The sequence below is a fragment of the Oryx dammah genome, unplaced genomic scaffold (genome assembly GCF_014754425.2).
Source record: "Oryx dammah isolate SB20612 unplaced genomic scaffold, SCBI_Odam_1.1 HiC_scaffold_24, whole genome shotgun sequence".
Taxonomy (NCBI): domain Eukaryota; kingdom Metazoa; phylum Chordata; class Mammalia; order Artiodactyla; family Bovidae; genus Oryx; species Oryx dammah.
In genome coordinates, this window is record NW_024070208.1 from 33,144,022 (window position 1) to 33,160,998 (window position 16,977).

Here is a 16,977-nt window from a genome sequence, read left to right on the forward strand (position 1 = left end):
TGAGGTTTAGCACCTTAACAAACTTTTGTCTCCAATCTCCAATAAAGTGCTATTACCTGTAGGACCTTTGCTGCCCAGCAGATCTCTAGAACGTCTTCATCCTGCATAACTGAAGCTTTCCACTCACTGAGTAACAGCTTCTGCTTCCCTCCCCACCCCACCCCCACCCTCATCACCAGCCTCTGGCACCCACTGTTCTTGATAATTCTGCTAGTTTGACTATTTAGATACCTCATATCAGCGGAGTCATAGTATTGTCCTTCTGTGACTGGCTTTTTTCACTTCCATAATTTTCTCAAGGGTCATCCATGTTGTCACATATGACAGAATTTCCTTCTTTTAAGGCTGAACTAGGTGTATGTACTATTATACAAAGAAATAATAAGCAAGCAAAACTACTAAGGCAACATAGAGAGTGTACCTAGGCCCACGTCTGGAAATATAGTCTAAATACTGACTTAAAACTCAACATTAAAAAAACAAAGATCATGGCATCTAGTCCCATCACTTCCTGGAAAACAGAAGAAAAAAACATGGAAGCAGTGGCAGATTTTATTTTCTTGGGCTCCAAAATCACTGTGGATGGTGACTGCAGCCATGAAATTAAAAAATGTTTGCTCCCTGGAAGTAAGGCTGTGACAAACCTACACAGCATATTAAAAAGCAGAGACATCACTTTGCCAACAAATGTCCATATATTCAAAGCTCTGGTATTTCCAGTAATTATGTGAGAATTGGACCATAAAGAAGGCCCAGTGCTGAAGAACTGATGCTTTAAAATTGTGGTGCTAGAGAAGACTCTTAAAAATCCCTTGGACTGCAAGGAGATCAAACCAGTCAATCCTAAAGGAAATCAAACCCTGAGCATTCACTGGGAGGATTGATGCTGAGGCTGATGCGCCAATACTCTGGTCACCTGATGCCAAGAGTCGACTCCCTGGAAAAGACCGTGAAGGTGGGAAGGGTCGAAGGTAAAAGGAGAAGTAGATGGCAGAGGATGAGATGGTCGGATAGCAACACCGACTCAATGGACATGAATTTGAGCAAATGCCCAGAGATAGTGGAGAATAGTGGATCCTAGTGTGCTGCAGTCCATGGGGTTGCAAAGAGTCAGGCCTGACTGAATGACTGAATGAGAATTTGTCTAAATCTGGAAAACTAAAGGGTCTGACCCCAGACCTCACCCACCCTTGCATCCATCAGAAAGCAACTACAGCCTGTTTCAATCACTTTATTTTTCACAATTTAGACAGTAGGGGGTAGCCCGAGAGCACTGTCTACAGGTAACTTGTACCCAGGAAACATTATTCTTCTGGGCCTCCAAAAAATTTCTCCTCTTCCTCAAAAAGAAGTAAGATTAATATAGCTGACCATTTGGATTTAGCTATTTTAAAAAGATGCTGTTTTATTTATTATTTTAAAATTTACTTTACTTTTTTGGCTGTGGGGCTTGTGGAATCTTAGTTCCCTGACCAGGGATTGACCCAAGGCTTTGGCAATGAAAGTGTGGGGTCCTAACCTCTGGACTGCCAAGGAATTTCCTCCAAAGATGCTATTTTAAACATTGAGGTTTTGAGCTGTTTCAACCAAAGCATAATAAAGTGTCTATTAGAAAGGTAACACAGTGATTGAAATGTTATTAAGCAATTGCTCTGGGGACTTTTCCATAGTGTATAACATTAGTGTCTGGGCTTCCCTTATGGCTCAGGTAGTAAGGAATCTGCCCGCAAATGTGGGAGACCAGTGTTCAATCCCTGTGTCAGGAAGATCCCCTGGAGAAGGGAATGGCAACCAACTCCAGTATTCTTGCCTGGAGAATTCCATGGATAGAGGAGCCTGGCAGGCTATATAGTCTGTGGGGTCTCACAGAGCTGGACACAACTGAGCGACTAACACTTTGACTTTTTGACTTTGAGTATTTAGTGTCATACTCCAGGGGTGATTTTGGCATCCTGAATCCTTTCCCTTTATATTTAATGTGTCTGTTGTTGTCACATCCTGGATCATGCCATTAGCAGTGTAACTTTCAGTAAATGCAAAATATAATAAGGACTTATGAAATTAATAGTGTAACTCTATTTTGCAGCAAATTCCAGATGTATCTCCGACGGGAAAATACACAACTCTGGTGCCTCTGCTAGTTATTCTTGTAATTTCAGGCATTAAAGAGATTGTAGAAGATTATGTAAGTTTACTGTTAGTAAATCCTCTCAAAACCACTGCCTTGAATGTAAGAGGTGTATTTCTTGCTCTCTCTCTCTCTTTTTTTTTTTTAAATTTCAGGCTACTGGTTGGAACTGTATGGTTCTTTAAATCCGTAGTTGATATGAGGAGTGAATTAAAGTTTTGAGGTTTCATGTTTTTAATTGTGTGTGTATTTGAGAGACCAGCAGGACTTCATATCTATTCTGAGAACTGCGATAGTATCTGTGGGGACATAATCCAGCCAGAGGAGAGAATCCTAAATGGCAGAGAAGGATGTGCACACAAACTGTGCTCGTACTTCGTTACTCCTATAACCTTGGCAGAGGAGTGATTTTACAGGCGCCTGCAGATTTCAGTAGGAAAATAAAAGAAGACAGATAGCTAACAGTGTTTTCTTTTGCTGCAGCTGGGGTCTCTCTAGAGTTGTCTCCTCCTCCTCACCTACAGTCCTAATGCTAGTTTCTAAAATAACTAGTGGTGGTCATTCGTACATTTCTGCCTCACTCCTACCAGCTTGTTATGTCATCAGTTAAATCTGTTAGGCCTATCCATTGGTTTATAGTATGAAAGAATTTTTCAAACTTAAAAGCTTTTGGTTAAATTGAGGCAATATTCAACATAGCCAATTATGTGTTTCACCAAATAGTCATTTACAAACATCACATGAAGTGCTAACATTTCAAATAAGCACTTTACTGTGCAGCAGGCACTGTGCTATGTATCAGTATATCTGTGTGTGTGTGTGTGAATTCATTTAAAGTGAGGCACAGAGAAGTCAATGATCTGATGAGGCTGTCACAGTCAGGGGCAGAGTTGGGATGTCAGCCAGGGCAAGCTGGTTCTAGCTAGAGCTCCCACACTTGACCACGTTGGTCGTCAGCCTCCCTTAAGGCACACCTCAGTTTAGGAAGTCATGTAAAGGAGAAAGGAAAGTGAAATCAGTTATAGCCAAAAACCTGCTTTATAGTTAGGTTTACTACCTCTATTCTTTTTAAACCCACTGTGTCTTGTGTGATTTAAATGATTCATTTCAAACTTTTGATATCATGGGTTTTTTTTTTTTCCTGTAACAGAAACGACATATGGCAGACAAATTAGTTAACTCAAAGAACACAATAGGTAAGATATTAGATTTAGCTTTTATCCTATTTCATTCTAAGAAAATATCCAAATTCATCAAGTAGATACTTGTAATATGTTTTATAACATGTTGGTATTTAAAGAAATATAGAAATAAATAGCAAAACCCAGAAGGAAACTCAATTTCCATATGTTAGAATCATGTAAATACATTAACTAGAATAAAAGGAAAGATAAAAGATGGGGAAGGGTAGAGTATTCAGGATATGAACAATTTTTTTTGTTTTTTAACAATTCTTATGTCTGTAAAAGAGATCTGGGTGTTACATATTCTCTCAGTCCTAGTTTTGATATGTGCTGTCTCTGTATTTGATTGGAAAAATGTTGCTCTTCAGGCTTCAGCCAGTATTTTAGCATATAACAGCAAACTCTTTTCTCTTGGGATTGGAAGTGACTTAATACAGCCTCTATCTGCCTGTCTATTTATATTATAATATATGACTATCCTATCATGTTATGTTATGTATATGCTCTTTTTGGTAAAGTTTATATAAAAGTTAAATTAACAAAGATAATATAAAGAAATGCCTGTAGTCTTTGGGAAAAGGTATCTTTATTACACTGAATACATAGCTGTTTCTTTTTCAGTGTTAAGACAGAATGCATGGCAAATGATTCCATGGAAAGAGGTAAGAATGTATTTAATGCTTAACTTAGTCATAAGCACCGACCATATTTAAAGCTAACAGATTTTTATCTGTGAAGTGTGTCTTTCGAAACCATCATATTGTCCACTTGTTGTTGTTTATGAGGACGTAGAGAATCAAAGAGAATGAGCCTCTTGCTCAAAGTTATGTGGCCAGGAAGGAGTGAAATGGATCTGAACTTAAGTTGGCCTAGCTAGAGGTCTACACACCTCCACTGTGCCTGTTGCTGCATGGAACATTTAAAGTCAGTTCAGTTCAGTTCAGTCACCCAGTCTTGTCCTACTCTTTGCGACCCCATTGACTGAAGCACACTAGGCTTCCTGTCCATCACCAGCTCCTGGAGCTTGCTCAAACTCATGTCCATTGAGTCGGTGATGCCATCCAACCACCTCATCCTCTGTCGTCACCTCCTTCTGTCTTCAATCTTTCCTAACATCAGGGTCTTTTCCAATGAGTCAGTTCTTCGCATCAGGTGGCATAAGTATTGGAGTCTCAGCTTCAGCGTCAGTCCTTCCAATGAATATTCAGGACTGATTTCCTTTAGGATGGACTCGTTGGATCTCCCTGCTGTCCAAGGGACTGTCAGGAGTCTTCTCCAATACCACAGTCCAAAAGCATCAATTCTTTGGTGCTCAGCCTTCCTTATAGTCCAGCTCTCACATCCATACATGACTACTGGAAAAACCATAGCTTTGACTAGATGGACCTTTGTTGGCAAAGTAATATCTCTGCTTTTTAATATGCTGTCTAGGTTGGTCATAGCTTTTCTTCCAAGGAACAAGCATCTTTTAATTTCATGGCTGTAGTTATCATCTGCAGTGATTTTGGAGCACCCCCCTCCCCACCACCACCAAAATAAAGTCTCTCACTGTTTCCATTGTTTTCCCATCTATTTGCCACGAAGTGATGGGACTGGATGTCATGATCTTCGTTTTTTGAATGTTGAGTTTTAAGCCAGCTTTTTCACTCTCCTCTTTCACTTTCATCAAGAGGCTCTTTAGTTCCTCTTCACTTTCTTCCATAAAGGTGGTGTCGTCTGCATATCTGAGGTTATTGATATTTCTCCAGCAATCTTGATTCCACCTTGTGCTTCATCCAGCCTGGTATTTTGCATGATGTACTCTGCCTGTAAGTTAAACAAGCAGGGTAACCATATACAACCTTGATGTACTCCTTTCCTGATTTGGGACCAGTCTATTGTTCCATGTCCAGTTCTAACTGTTGCTTCTTAACCTGCATACAGATTTCTCAGGAGGCAGGTAAGGTGGTCTGGTATTTCCATCTTTTTAAGAATTTTTCAGTCTGTTGTGATCCACACAGTCAAAGGCTTTGGTGTTGACTTAAAGTCAACAGTTCACAACCTGTTGTTATGGGTACAAGACAGCATTTATATGGAGGATATCACAGAGGAATGAAAGCATCAGGAGATTCAGTTGTTCTAATGTAGCTGCATTTATTAGGATGGCCCCCGAATTTTCATCTTATACTTTTTCTTGAGAATATATGACAGAGTTTGCTTTTAATTGTGCTTTTAAAAATTCATGCTTCTGTGTTTTCTCTCCTGGTTTAAAAGGTTAATGTTGGTGACATTGTGAAGGCCACCAATGGGCAGTTCCTTCCTGCAGACATGGTCCTGATTTCTTCCAGGTTCGTTATGTTAGTGGGCATTTAATGAACTTTTGTTATGAAATAGAAATTAAACAAAAAAACCAAAGGCCTTTTCTTTCACTCGTTTTACCATCCCTTTATACTGGAGATCAGTGATTGCAAGCATTTTCTGTAAAAGGACACATAGCAAATATTTTCAGCTTTGTGGGCCATGCAATCTCTGTTGTAGCTACTCAGCTCTTTTTCTGTACTATCAGAAACAACCAAAGGCAAAATGTAAACAAATAGAATGATTGTGTCCCAGTAAAACTTTATTTATGAAAATAAGCAGGGGCTAGATTTAGCATTTGGGTCATAGATTGATGATTGCTATTCTGTACTTTTATCATCTTTTCTTTAATTTCCCTCAACATATTTTCTTCTATTCTGATTCTTAGGTTAATTCTATCTCTTCTACAATTTCTATAGACATTCAACAAATCTAAAATATTTTACACTTATTATCTTGTTTTATTCTCATGTAACAAAAGGATATATTTTACAATAGAAACAAAAGTGATAGGGTACTTAAGAACAGATCTGACGAAACATATGCAAGTGCTTAATGGAAGACTTAAATGTATGGAGAAATATATCATGTTCTTGGATAGGAAGATTCAATATTATAAAGATGTCAATTCCCACCAGACTGATCTAAAAGCTTACTGCCATTCCAACCAAAATCTCAAACATATTTTAATGGGAATCGACAAGCTGATTATAAATATCTAATTTGTACCTGTGGGATTTGAGCTTGTGGAGGTGTTGAATGATGACATTCAATGCCATTGAGAGGAGTCATTAAACTTCCCAAGAGAGGGCAAGATGCCCTGCCACGCAGGGTCAAAAGGGAAGCATTGAATTTGGTCAGGAGGCAGAAATGAGAGAGAGAGGAAGCCGAGGTCAGAGCCTTTAGTGAGATTTCTGGAGGAATGTCAGGGTAGGGCAGAGTGAACCATTTAGGATTGCTTAAGCTCTAATACTTTGGCCACCTGATGCTAAGAGCCAACTCATTGGAAAAGACCCTGATGCTGGGAAAGATTGAGGGCAGGATAAGAAGGGGTCAACAGAGGATGAGCTGGTTGGATGGCACCATTGACTCAATGGACGTGAGTTTGAGCAAACTCCAGGAAATAGTGAAGGACGGGGAAGCATGGCCTGCTGCAGTCCGTGGAGTCACGAGAAGTTGGACTGGACTTAGCAACTGAACAGCAACAACAGTCGGCTTATTCTGCTGGGCTCTGGGCTATAGGTCTCCTGTTGCCGAGTACCAGGCCCTGGGATGATTTAGGGCACAAGTGTGTGAAAGTTAGATAAAGTAGGTGTTTAGGGAGCATAGACTCAGGATTGGCTGGTTTGCACGTGAAGGCACACTCCTGGTAGAGCCCTTCTGTCTCTAAGGATCAATTGCCCTTGAGAGTTGCAGTCTCTCTCCAGCCAACATGATTTGTAAGATGTCAAGACATCATAAGATACAGAAAGTCAAAGACAATGTTAATATAAATGTATTTGGAAGAGCAAAGGGCTGAGAACAGTCAAGGCACTTATGAATAGGAATAAAGACTCAGACACAGAGAGCAAACTCAAAGCAGGGGAAAAAGAGGGTAGGATGAACTGAGAGAGGAGCTTGAAATGTATACTTTACCATGGGGCTTCCTAGGTGGCGTTAGCAGTAAAGAACCCACCTGCCAATGCAGGAGATGTAAGAGATGTGGGTTTGTTCCCTGCCTTGGGAAGATCCCTTGGAGAAGGAAATGGCAACCCACTCCAGTGTTCTTGCCTGGAGAATGCCATAGACAGAGGAACCTGGCAGGCTACAGTCCATAGGGTTGCAAAGAGTCAGACATGACTGAAGCAACTTAGCACACATGTGTAAAATAGATAGGTAATGGGAAGTTGCTCTGTAACACAGGGAGCTCAGCTTGGTGCTCTGTAACAACCTAAAGGGGGTGAGATGGGTTGGTGGGAGGCAGGTTCAAGAGGGAGGGGACATGTATGGTGGATGTATGCTGATGTATGGCAGAAAGCAATACAACATTGTAAAGCAATTATCCTCCAATTAAAAATAAATTTAGAAAAGAATAATTTGAGGGTAGTTGTCTGACTTCATTTAAAGAGATGATTTTCAATTTGTAGCAGTTTAGACGGGTTAATATTGGCACAGGAACAGAAAAACTAGAATCATGGGAGGTAATAGAGAATCCAGAAACACATCTGTACATGTTGGAGCTTTGATGCGTGACAGTGGTGGCACTCTGCTTCAGTGGTAACAGGAGTCAGAGTTAGAGTTAGTCGCTCAGTCACGTCTGACTCTTTTATGACCCCATGGACTGTAGCCTGCCAGGCTCCTCTGTTCATGGAATTCTCCAGGCAGTAGTACTGGAATGGGTTGTCATTCCCTTCTCCAGGGGATCTTCTCAACTCAGGGATCGAACCCAGGTCTCCTGCATTGCAGGCAGATTATTTACCATCTGAGCCAGCAGGGAAGCCAGTGGTAACAGGACGGGCTGTTAAATAATAATGTTTTGGAACTGGTTACCCACATAGCAAAAAGTGAAATTCCTTTCTACACAGAAACCAACCTTAGGGAATTCCCTGACAGCTCAGTGATTACAACTCTTGGGCCTGTAGGATTAGACTGCTGAAATCCACTGGCAAGGTAGTTGTTGTGGTCCTTTCAGTTCTGAAGAATCCTTACTGATGTAGATCATATTTCATGGTTACAGTTATTGGGAAATTAATTTGTTGGAGAGATATTGATTCAGTATTATTCATTTTATTTTCTTTAGTGAACCTCAGGCAACATGTTTTGTTGCAACATCTAATCTGGATGGAGAGACGAATCTAAAAATACGGCAGGTAAAGACACCTTTATTTACTTATTTGGTTGCATCTGGTCCAAGTTGCAGCACCTGAGCTCTTAGTTGCAGCACATGGGATCTAGATCCCTGACCAGGGATGGAACATGTGCCCTCTGCATTGGGAGCCTAGAGTCTCAGACACTGAACCACCAGGGAAGTCCTGAGATGTCTTTCTAATTCCTAACTTTATACTTGAGTCCACAGTGTCAAGTTTTGTCATGTAGAAAATTTCCTTTTTTTTCATGATGAAAATGGTCTCACCACTAATAAACGGATGTAGTTTATCCTCGTGAGATGTTTAGAAGGTACTTTCAAAAGAATAAGCAAGAACGAACTACATGAATGTGTCACTCACTACTGCAAGAAAAATCATATTGTATAAAATTCAGGTCGTAAAGGATGACACACCTTTATGCGTTTTGTTTTGAGTTTGATATTTCTGCTGGTGATTTGATGATAAAACTGTCCTGAATAAATATAACTAGATCAAAATGTGTCACTCGCTCAGTCATGTCCAACTGTTTGGCACCCTGTGGACTGTAGCCCACCAGGGTCCTCTGTCCATGGGATTCTCCAGGCAAGAATACTGGAGTGGGTAAGCAATTCCCTTCTCCAGGGGATCTTCTCAACCCAGGGACTGAACCCAGGTCTCCTGCATTGCTGCATTTACTGGCTAAGCGACCAGGGAAGTTGTCCATAACCAGATTAAAGGGGAATATAAATGAACACTGGGTGGTCTTATATATCATTGCTTTTAAAACTACCATTTGAACTTTAGATTAGCATGTGATTAAGAGTGGGGAGAGGCAGTGTTCAATTATCTTTTCATTAATGGAGAAAAGGGCATTGATCTTTGCTCTGTTAGTTTGCTTAAGTAAGGAAGTCCCTGGTTTTATATTTGATTATTTGCATGTCCGTTGCTATCTTTACTGCAAACTTTAATTTGATTTGAAAATAGAAACCGGGTTTAGAATTTGTTAAATCTATCATCTTTGTAAAAGTAATTGAGAAAATGAGTTTATTTTGCCTCTGTCACTTTCCAAATCCCACCTTTGTCCTGTGCTAATCATGGTAATAGTTTGGTACCTACCTGATTTTTTAAAAATTCAATTACAGACTTCTGTTTCTGTGAAGATGGAGTACACATTGTTTTACCTATTTTTTCCTGCTAAATACAACTAAAGACTTTGGCTTTTATATAAAAAACAAACATAAGACTCTGAAAAACTGAAAGAAGAAGCCAGATAGCAGAACCTTGAGACCCTGGGAACAATGTGATGGCTAGTTCCCTGTTCTTTCTTTGGCCTCATTTATCTCAGGGTCCACATAGTCAAAGCTGTGGTTTTCCCAGTAGTCACACATGGATGTGACAGTTGGATAATAATGAAGGTTGAGCACTGAAGAATTGATGCTTTTGAACTATGGTGTTAGAGAAGACTGTTGAGAGTCCCTTGGACAGCAAGGAGATCAAACCAGTCAATCCTAAAGGAAATGAACCCTGAATATTCATTGGAAGGATTGATGCTGAAGCTTCAATACTTTGGCCACCTGATGCAAAGAGCCGATTCGTTGGAAAAGACCCTGATGCTGGGAAAGATTGAAGGCAAAAGGAGAAGGGGGTGGCATAGGATGAGGTGGTTAGATAGCACCACCAACTCAACAGACATGAATTTGAGCCAACTCCAGGAGATAGGAAAGATATTCCTTCCAATGAATATTCAGGGTTCGTTTTCTTTAGGATTAGGAGACCATGTAGACAGTAGTAACAAGGCATTGTAACCCATTTAAGCCAGGAAGGTGTTGTTGAAGGTCTACCTGGTGATCAAGGCTCTCACCCTTGCCCAGCTATAAGTGACCACCCCCCCAACTTGGCCATCAAAAGAGGTCAAGTTTGCAACTTGTTTGCTTATCCCCCATCATACAGTAATGAGACAGCACTTTCATCCCGTCAGAGAGGTGCCAGAGGAAGCCAGCTAAGGTTTAAATGATGTCTAGTATCTTGTAACATAATACATGTAACAGGCAAGCTGTCCGGTTTCAGGCAAAATTTATTCACCATACCCCAAACCAGAAGGATCTCAAACTCAATGAAAAATGACAACCCATGATGCTAACACCAAAATAACAAAAAATGTAAGCATTATCTGACAGAGACACTACAGGGGACATTAGAAAAAAGGCTGTCGTGAGCAATGACAAAAATGCTGCAAACAAAAGTCTCAGCAAAGAAACAGTCTCAGCAAGGAAATGTGAAAATTTAAAAACTTAAAAATACAATAACTAACCGCCCCCCCCCCCACACAAAGCAACCCCCAAAGCAACCCACCAAACACATGAAAAAAGCTCAGGGGTTGGGCTCAACAGCAGAATATAAGGGCTGGAGGAAAGAATCTGTGAATTGAAAGATAGCACAATAGAAAATACCCAATTTAAACAACAAAGAAAGTAGACGGAAAAAAAAAAAAAAAAAGAACAGAGACGTATTTGTTCTTGTTGGGGGCTTCCCTAGTGGCTCATACAGTGAAGAATCCGCTGCGATGCAGGAGACCTGACTGAGTCCCTGGTTGGGAAAGATCCCCTGGAGAAGGGATGGCTACCCACTCCAGTATTCTTGCCTGGAGAATTCCATAGACAGAGGAACCTGGTGGGCTATAGTCCATGGGGTCACAGAGAGTTGAACACGACTGAGTGACTAACACTTTCATTACACTTTTCATTCTCTTCTCTTTCTGATTTAAAGAATTTCTTCATGCACTTTCAGTACATAAGAATAGGTATATCAGTTGTATGTGTTGCCAATGTCTTCTTCAAGTCGGGTAACTTGCTTTCAGACTTTATTTAAGGTATCTTTTGTTAACAGAAGTTCATCCCAAACTGTTTCAATGTAGGCCCCTGAGTGTCAAAACTTTTAAGACTTTGTATGCATGCCTGAGAATATTTGTACTAAACTTTCACATTTATTTGAAATTAGAAAGTTGTAACATTCTAGATTTAAAGTTCTCTTAATTAAGTACTTAAAAATAAAATCCTCTGTCTTTAAGTATTTCCTATTGTTAGACTAATGACAATTTGATTCCAAATTCTCTTGGAGGTGATCTGCCTTTTCTCTCTGGAAGGCTGAGATCATCTCATTGGAATGAGGCATTTTCTCGGTGAGTAATCCTCAAAGTGTGATCCTTGGATCAGCAGCGTCACCATCCTGTTAGAGTTGTTAGAAATGCAAGTTTTGGTGCCTTATCCCAGACCCACTGAATCAAAAAACTCTGGGGGCACAGCCCTGCAATCTGTACTTTAACATGACTCCAGGTGAGTCTGATGCACAGAGAAGTTTGGAATCATTGTTCTAGATCCTTGCTAGTCAGGGTGTGATCCACAGTTGAGCATCATCAGTTGTAGGCATAAATCTATCAAATATACTATATGGTGTTTGATTGTGATAATTATAATTTCACTTCAAGGCGATGGAAACTTAACTTTCATACCTCTTTTGACCTCATTAAAATTATTTGCAAAATGTTGGTATGGCAAAGCCTTCTAGCAAAGTTTATGTTAACGTTTGATATAATTTTTTTTTTGTTTGGTAAGTACAATACATTTTCAGACACTGACTTTCATAATATCCTTTTATAGCCATTATGGCAACCCTCTCCAGTATTCTTGCCTGGGAAATGCTATGGACAGAGCAGCCTGGTGGGCTACAGTCCATGGCATCACAAAGAGTTGGACAGAACAACAACAATAATGAGACATTGAACTTTGCCATGAAAATTCTGTTTTCATTTTTTCCTTTGATTTTATTTTGTAGGCTTTATCAGAAACAGCTACCATGAAAACAGAAAAGCAATTGTCAAGCCTATCTGGAAAAATAAAATGTGAAGAGCCTAATTTTCATTTCAACAGTTTCATGGGAACTTTGTACATAAATGAGAAAAGGTATCATTTTTTTTCCTTCTCAAACATTTTTTGTCCACTTAATCTTCCCTGACAATTACTTTTATAGTCACTCTAAGTATAAAGAATGTTTTACTCTCTAAAATTTTTAACCTACATATCTTTGAAATGGTGAGAAATGGATAACAAAGCAATTTTTTCCTGTGCTGTGTTAGAAATAGATACTTTTTTTGAAGAAGACACATTTGTTTTTATTGCTATTTGTCCAGAAAGTTGAACTTGACAAAGGAAATATATATATATATGGTGAAAGTCTAGGTTTGTTTTACCTTGCAAAAAGAAAAAGTTCTGTGGTAATTTACTAATACTCTTTTAATTTTTTTAGCCCTATTTCAATTGGGCCTGACCAGGTCTTGCTGAGAGGCACACAGCTTAAAAATACTGAGTGGATCCTGGGCGTAGTCGTTTACACTGGATTTGAAACTAAATTCATGCAGGTAAATAATCTATGGTGACAAATAGCATTGCCTCAAATCACAACATTTTGTGTTTTTAGGAACCCTAGGACTTTGGACTTTGAGATGATAGATCTGCTATGTGGATATGTTTCCTGTGAACTAGAGATTGATGCTCCAAGAAGCGAGGTGGAAAACCATGGGCACACTTTCAGTCCATCTGTGATTTGGCAAAAGATGTTGTACTTTTTAGCCATTGCAGTTTTTGACCTCCTTCACCATCAAACTGTAATTCACCTGTCTTGCTTGTTTTGGGTCCTTTTTGGTGTGTGATTGCCTGCTGTCATGCAGAATGCGGTCAAGTCACCCCTCAAGAGATCCAAGGTGGAGAAGGTGACCAACATGCAGATCCTGGTGTTGTTCCTGCTGCTCTTGGTCATGTCCTTGGTGAGCTGTGTGGGAGCCATATACTGGAAAGACAGATACAGAGCAGAGCCCTGGTACCTCGGGAAGAAAGGTATGTGTCAGAGCATGGGAGGAAAACGCCACTTTTGTAAGTTACTTTCCATGTTTTCAGTTAAAAGGGAAGGCTCTCGTTCTAACTGGAGGTTGGTGCTTTTGCTTTATCTGTTTGTTTTCAGACACTGGAGGTTAATGAGTTTTAGAACTAGAACATTTCCTTCTTAAGACTTTTTGGGAAGGATTGTCCTGCCAGTGTCATATCATCCTGGCGTTCTGGAATGAAGCGGAGAGAGGGGGCAGGCAGAGACACGAGACTGAGTCAGATGGAGGAGGCCCACACCTTTGCACCTGTCGTGTAGTCACCAGAAGGGCTTGGACAAGGTGTTCACTTCCCTGAGCATTGCTTTCCTCACTTGAAACAGGACAGTAGCTGCCTCCTGCAGTCACTGCAGGCCTCCATGTACAGTGAGTGGTGACAAGGAGCTCCGAGGGGACTCAGCAGCCAGAGTGGCCTTCTGTCAGTAAGAGGTTTAAAGGAGAACTTAAAGTGATTTGGCATGAAAAGTTCAGCAGTTTTGTTTCTGTCTTTCTGTGTTTTCAGGGTAAACCATCTTACATCTTTCCACCTTTTCTAATCTATCACGTGAGGATTCTGTGTTGCTCTCACTTCCCCTGAGAGGACCTGTTTGCGAGCATTTTACAACTTCCTTTGTATTTAGTTAGAACTCCTTCCTCCCATAATTCAACTATGTAAATTTAATGTGTAAGTCTGAGATGCAGCGGAGAAGGCAATGGCACCCCACTCCAGTACTGGAAAATCCCATGGACGGAGGAGCCTGGTGGGCTGCAATCCATGGGGTCGCTAAGAGTCGGGCACGACTGAGCGACTTCACTTTCACTTTTCACTTTCATGCATTGGAGAAGGAAATGGCAACCCACTCCAGTGTTCTTGCCTGGAGAATCCCAGGGACGGGGGAGCCTGATGGGCTGCCGTCTATGGGGTCGCACAGAGTCGGACACAACTGAAGCGACTTGGCAGCAGCAGCTGAGATGCAAGTTTTCAGGAAGACATATATAAGGCAGTACATATAGATCCTCTGAACAATTTCTAGATATTTTCAAGTAAAATATCTTTTACTTCTTTCCCTGGGTTTTAAAAAATCATTATAATAATTATCTCTTTAGCTTCATATCTACGGTTGTTGTCGTTACTTTAGTCCCTAAGTCATGTCTGACTCTTTTGCAACTCCATGGACTATAGCCCACCAGGCTCTGTCCATGGGATTTCCCAGGCAAGAATACTGGAAAGGGTTGTCATTTACTTCTCCAGGGGAATCTTCCTGCCCCAGGGATCAAGCCTGGGTCTCTTGTATTGGCAGGCAGGTCCTTTACCACTGAGCCACCAGGGAAGCCCTCAAACCTACTGTTACAGGCAGTTTAAAAAGTCCTCCTCATCAGCCCCTCCTCATCTCCTGTGTTTAGCAACTTCCTCTCTTCAATGCTTTGCTCACCACCTTTTCTAAGACCCATTTCTTTGCCTCCAACTTTGTGTTTTTGCTGCTACACACCTCACAGAGCTCATCCTGCTGTAGTTCCTGACTCATCCCACTTTCTCAAGCTACATCTGAAGTTCTCTGAGGGCAGGATCTAAGTCTTATTAGAACTTGTATCCCCATGCTTCTATGCACTCTATTACATGGTTGATTGGTACTTAGCTAATATTTTAAAAACTATTTTATATCTGTGTCCACTTAATCATACTATTAATAATACTCTTAATAACAATTTTCATGGAGAAAAATTTCACAATTTTAAAAAGTAATAATGAGAACATAGATGAATAAAGATATCGCCTGAAGCCGCAACATGGTTCCTCTGATTTTTCTTCCACAGATTATCACAGCTTTGGATTTGACCTTTTGGTATTCATCATCTTATACCACAATCTCATCCCCATTAGTCTACTGGTCACTCTGGAAATTGTGAAATACATTCAGGCTCTGTTTATAAACTGGGTGAGTAGTAAATTCAGGAAATTAAGACAGTTCTCTCATGGGTTATGGCTTTGGTTTCGAGAATCAATGTGAGTGAGTTCTTGTGGTGGGGCCAGTGCAGCTGACAGGCCAAGAGCCAAGGCTGACTCAGCAGTGCCTGGCCACCTTTGACTCACTCTTGAGGACACAACATTTTCCCTATATATGTATATATTTCCAGACAATCAGAAATATTTAAGAGATAGAGGCTTAGTAGCAAGTGTAGAGAAACGGTCCACCATTAAAACTTAAGATACTCACAAAGGAGAGTCCAATAGACTTACAATAGATTTACAGAGCTTGGCAAGAATGACAGAAACAATGGCATTTCAGCATTCCTTCAAATTAAGAAAAATATTTCTTAGGTGACAACCATGTATTGACTGAAGTTAATACTTTGTCAGCTTTGACTGAACAGATTTTCAAATCTGTGTGTAGGGTTGTCACTTTTAGTTTTTTTTTTGTCTTCATATTGTTCTTTTTTTATTGGAGTATAGTTGATTTATAATATTGTGTTAGTTTCAGGCATATGGCACACAGTAATTCATAGTAGTTTGCATTTGCTGATCTGTATTATTATTCTTTTTTGAACTGGAGGACAATTGCTTTACAATGTTGTGTTGGTTTCTTCTTTGAAATAAAATTCTTTCTGGATGTCACCTTAACAGGATCCTTCCAATATGTTGATGAACTACCATCATTTGAACGGGAGTATTATTTTAGCAACCACAAAATTAGACAAAGTGCCCTCACGTATGTTCTCATCTGATCTTTGCAGTAGCTCTGAGTAGTGACAGGAGGGAGGTCCCTGTTACTACCCTATCTGATAGACGTAGTAATTGAGACACACTTAAGGCCACACAGCATGTCTGAGGCACAGCCAGGATTGAAAGCCGCATCTTCCAAATCACCTTGACCTTTGTTTCTACATGGCTTTGCTTCTCCTGAATCGACTCTGTCAACCCGTGTGAAAAACTAGCATATATGTATCCCAAACCAAGTATTCTGGACTCTCCACTGTGAATTCTTTATAAATGTCAAGCACATCAGAAGATCAGTGGCAGTATGGACTTCCTGAAGAAGTTTTAAGCTTAGTTCTGTCTGTGTGACTTGGCTATTTTGTTTGTTTCTTGCAGGATGAAGATATGCATTTTAAGGGAAGTAATGTCTATGCCATGGCCAGAACATCCAATCTTAATGAAGAGCTTGGGCAGGTGAGGGCCCCTCCAGGGCTGGGCAGTGTGACAGGAGCGCCGCAGGAGGTGGGTCTAGGGAGAACGTGTGCAGAGCTGAAAGGCCAGATTTAGCCATGGGCTAGAGGTAATATGGGGCATCCCCAGTGGCTCAGTGGTAAAGAATCCGCCTGCAATGAAAGAGACCCAGGTTCCATCTCTGGGTGGAGAAGACCTGCAGGAGGGCATGGCAACCTACTCCAATATTCTTGCCTGGGAAATCCCATGGGTAGAGGAGCCTGGCGGGCTGTAGTCCATGGGGTCACAAAGAGTCGGACATGACTGAAGTGACTGAGCATGCACATAGATAATGTGACACCCTTGTGAAGCTTTAGAAATATAATTTGTTCCAATTGTTAATAATATTGCATAATGGGTTACAAGTGGAACACACCTGGTACAGG

General features: G+C 40.6%; 1 protein-coding gene across 1 annotated transcript in view; it reads left to right on the forward strand.

Annotated features, from left to right (window-relative positions):
• Nucleotides 1–16,977, forward strand: part of LOC120883220 (phospholipid-transporting ATPase IB-like) — a 111,927-nt gene that overhangs the window by 3,288 nt on the left and 91,662 nt on the right. Inside the window, exons 3-12 of the mRNA XM_040267258.1 lie at nucleotides 2,087–2,185; nucleotides 3,279–3,324; nucleotides 3,934–3,974; nucleotides 5,566–5,639; nucleotides 8,429–8,498; nucleotides 12,306–12,433; nucleotides 12,777–12,888; nucleotides 13,198–13,369; nucleotides 15,202–15,323; nucleotides 16,478–16,555. Coding sequence (XP_040123192.1) covers nucleotides 2,087–2,185; nucleotides 3,279–3,324; nucleotides 3,934–3,974; nucleotides 5,566–5,639; nucleotides 8,429–8,498; nucleotides 12,306–12,433; nucleotides 12,777–12,888; nucleotides 13,198–13,369; nucleotides 15,202–15,323; nucleotides 16,478–16,555 — 942 coding nt within the window. The remainder of the gene's footprint in view (nucleotides 1–2,086; nucleotides 2,186–3,278; nucleotides 3,325–3,933; nucleotides 3,975–5,565; nucleotides 5,640–8,428; nucleotides 8,499–12,305; nucleotides 12,434–12,776; nucleotides 12,889–13,197; nucleotides 13,370–15,201; nucleotides 15,324–16,477; nucleotides 16,556–16,977) is intronic.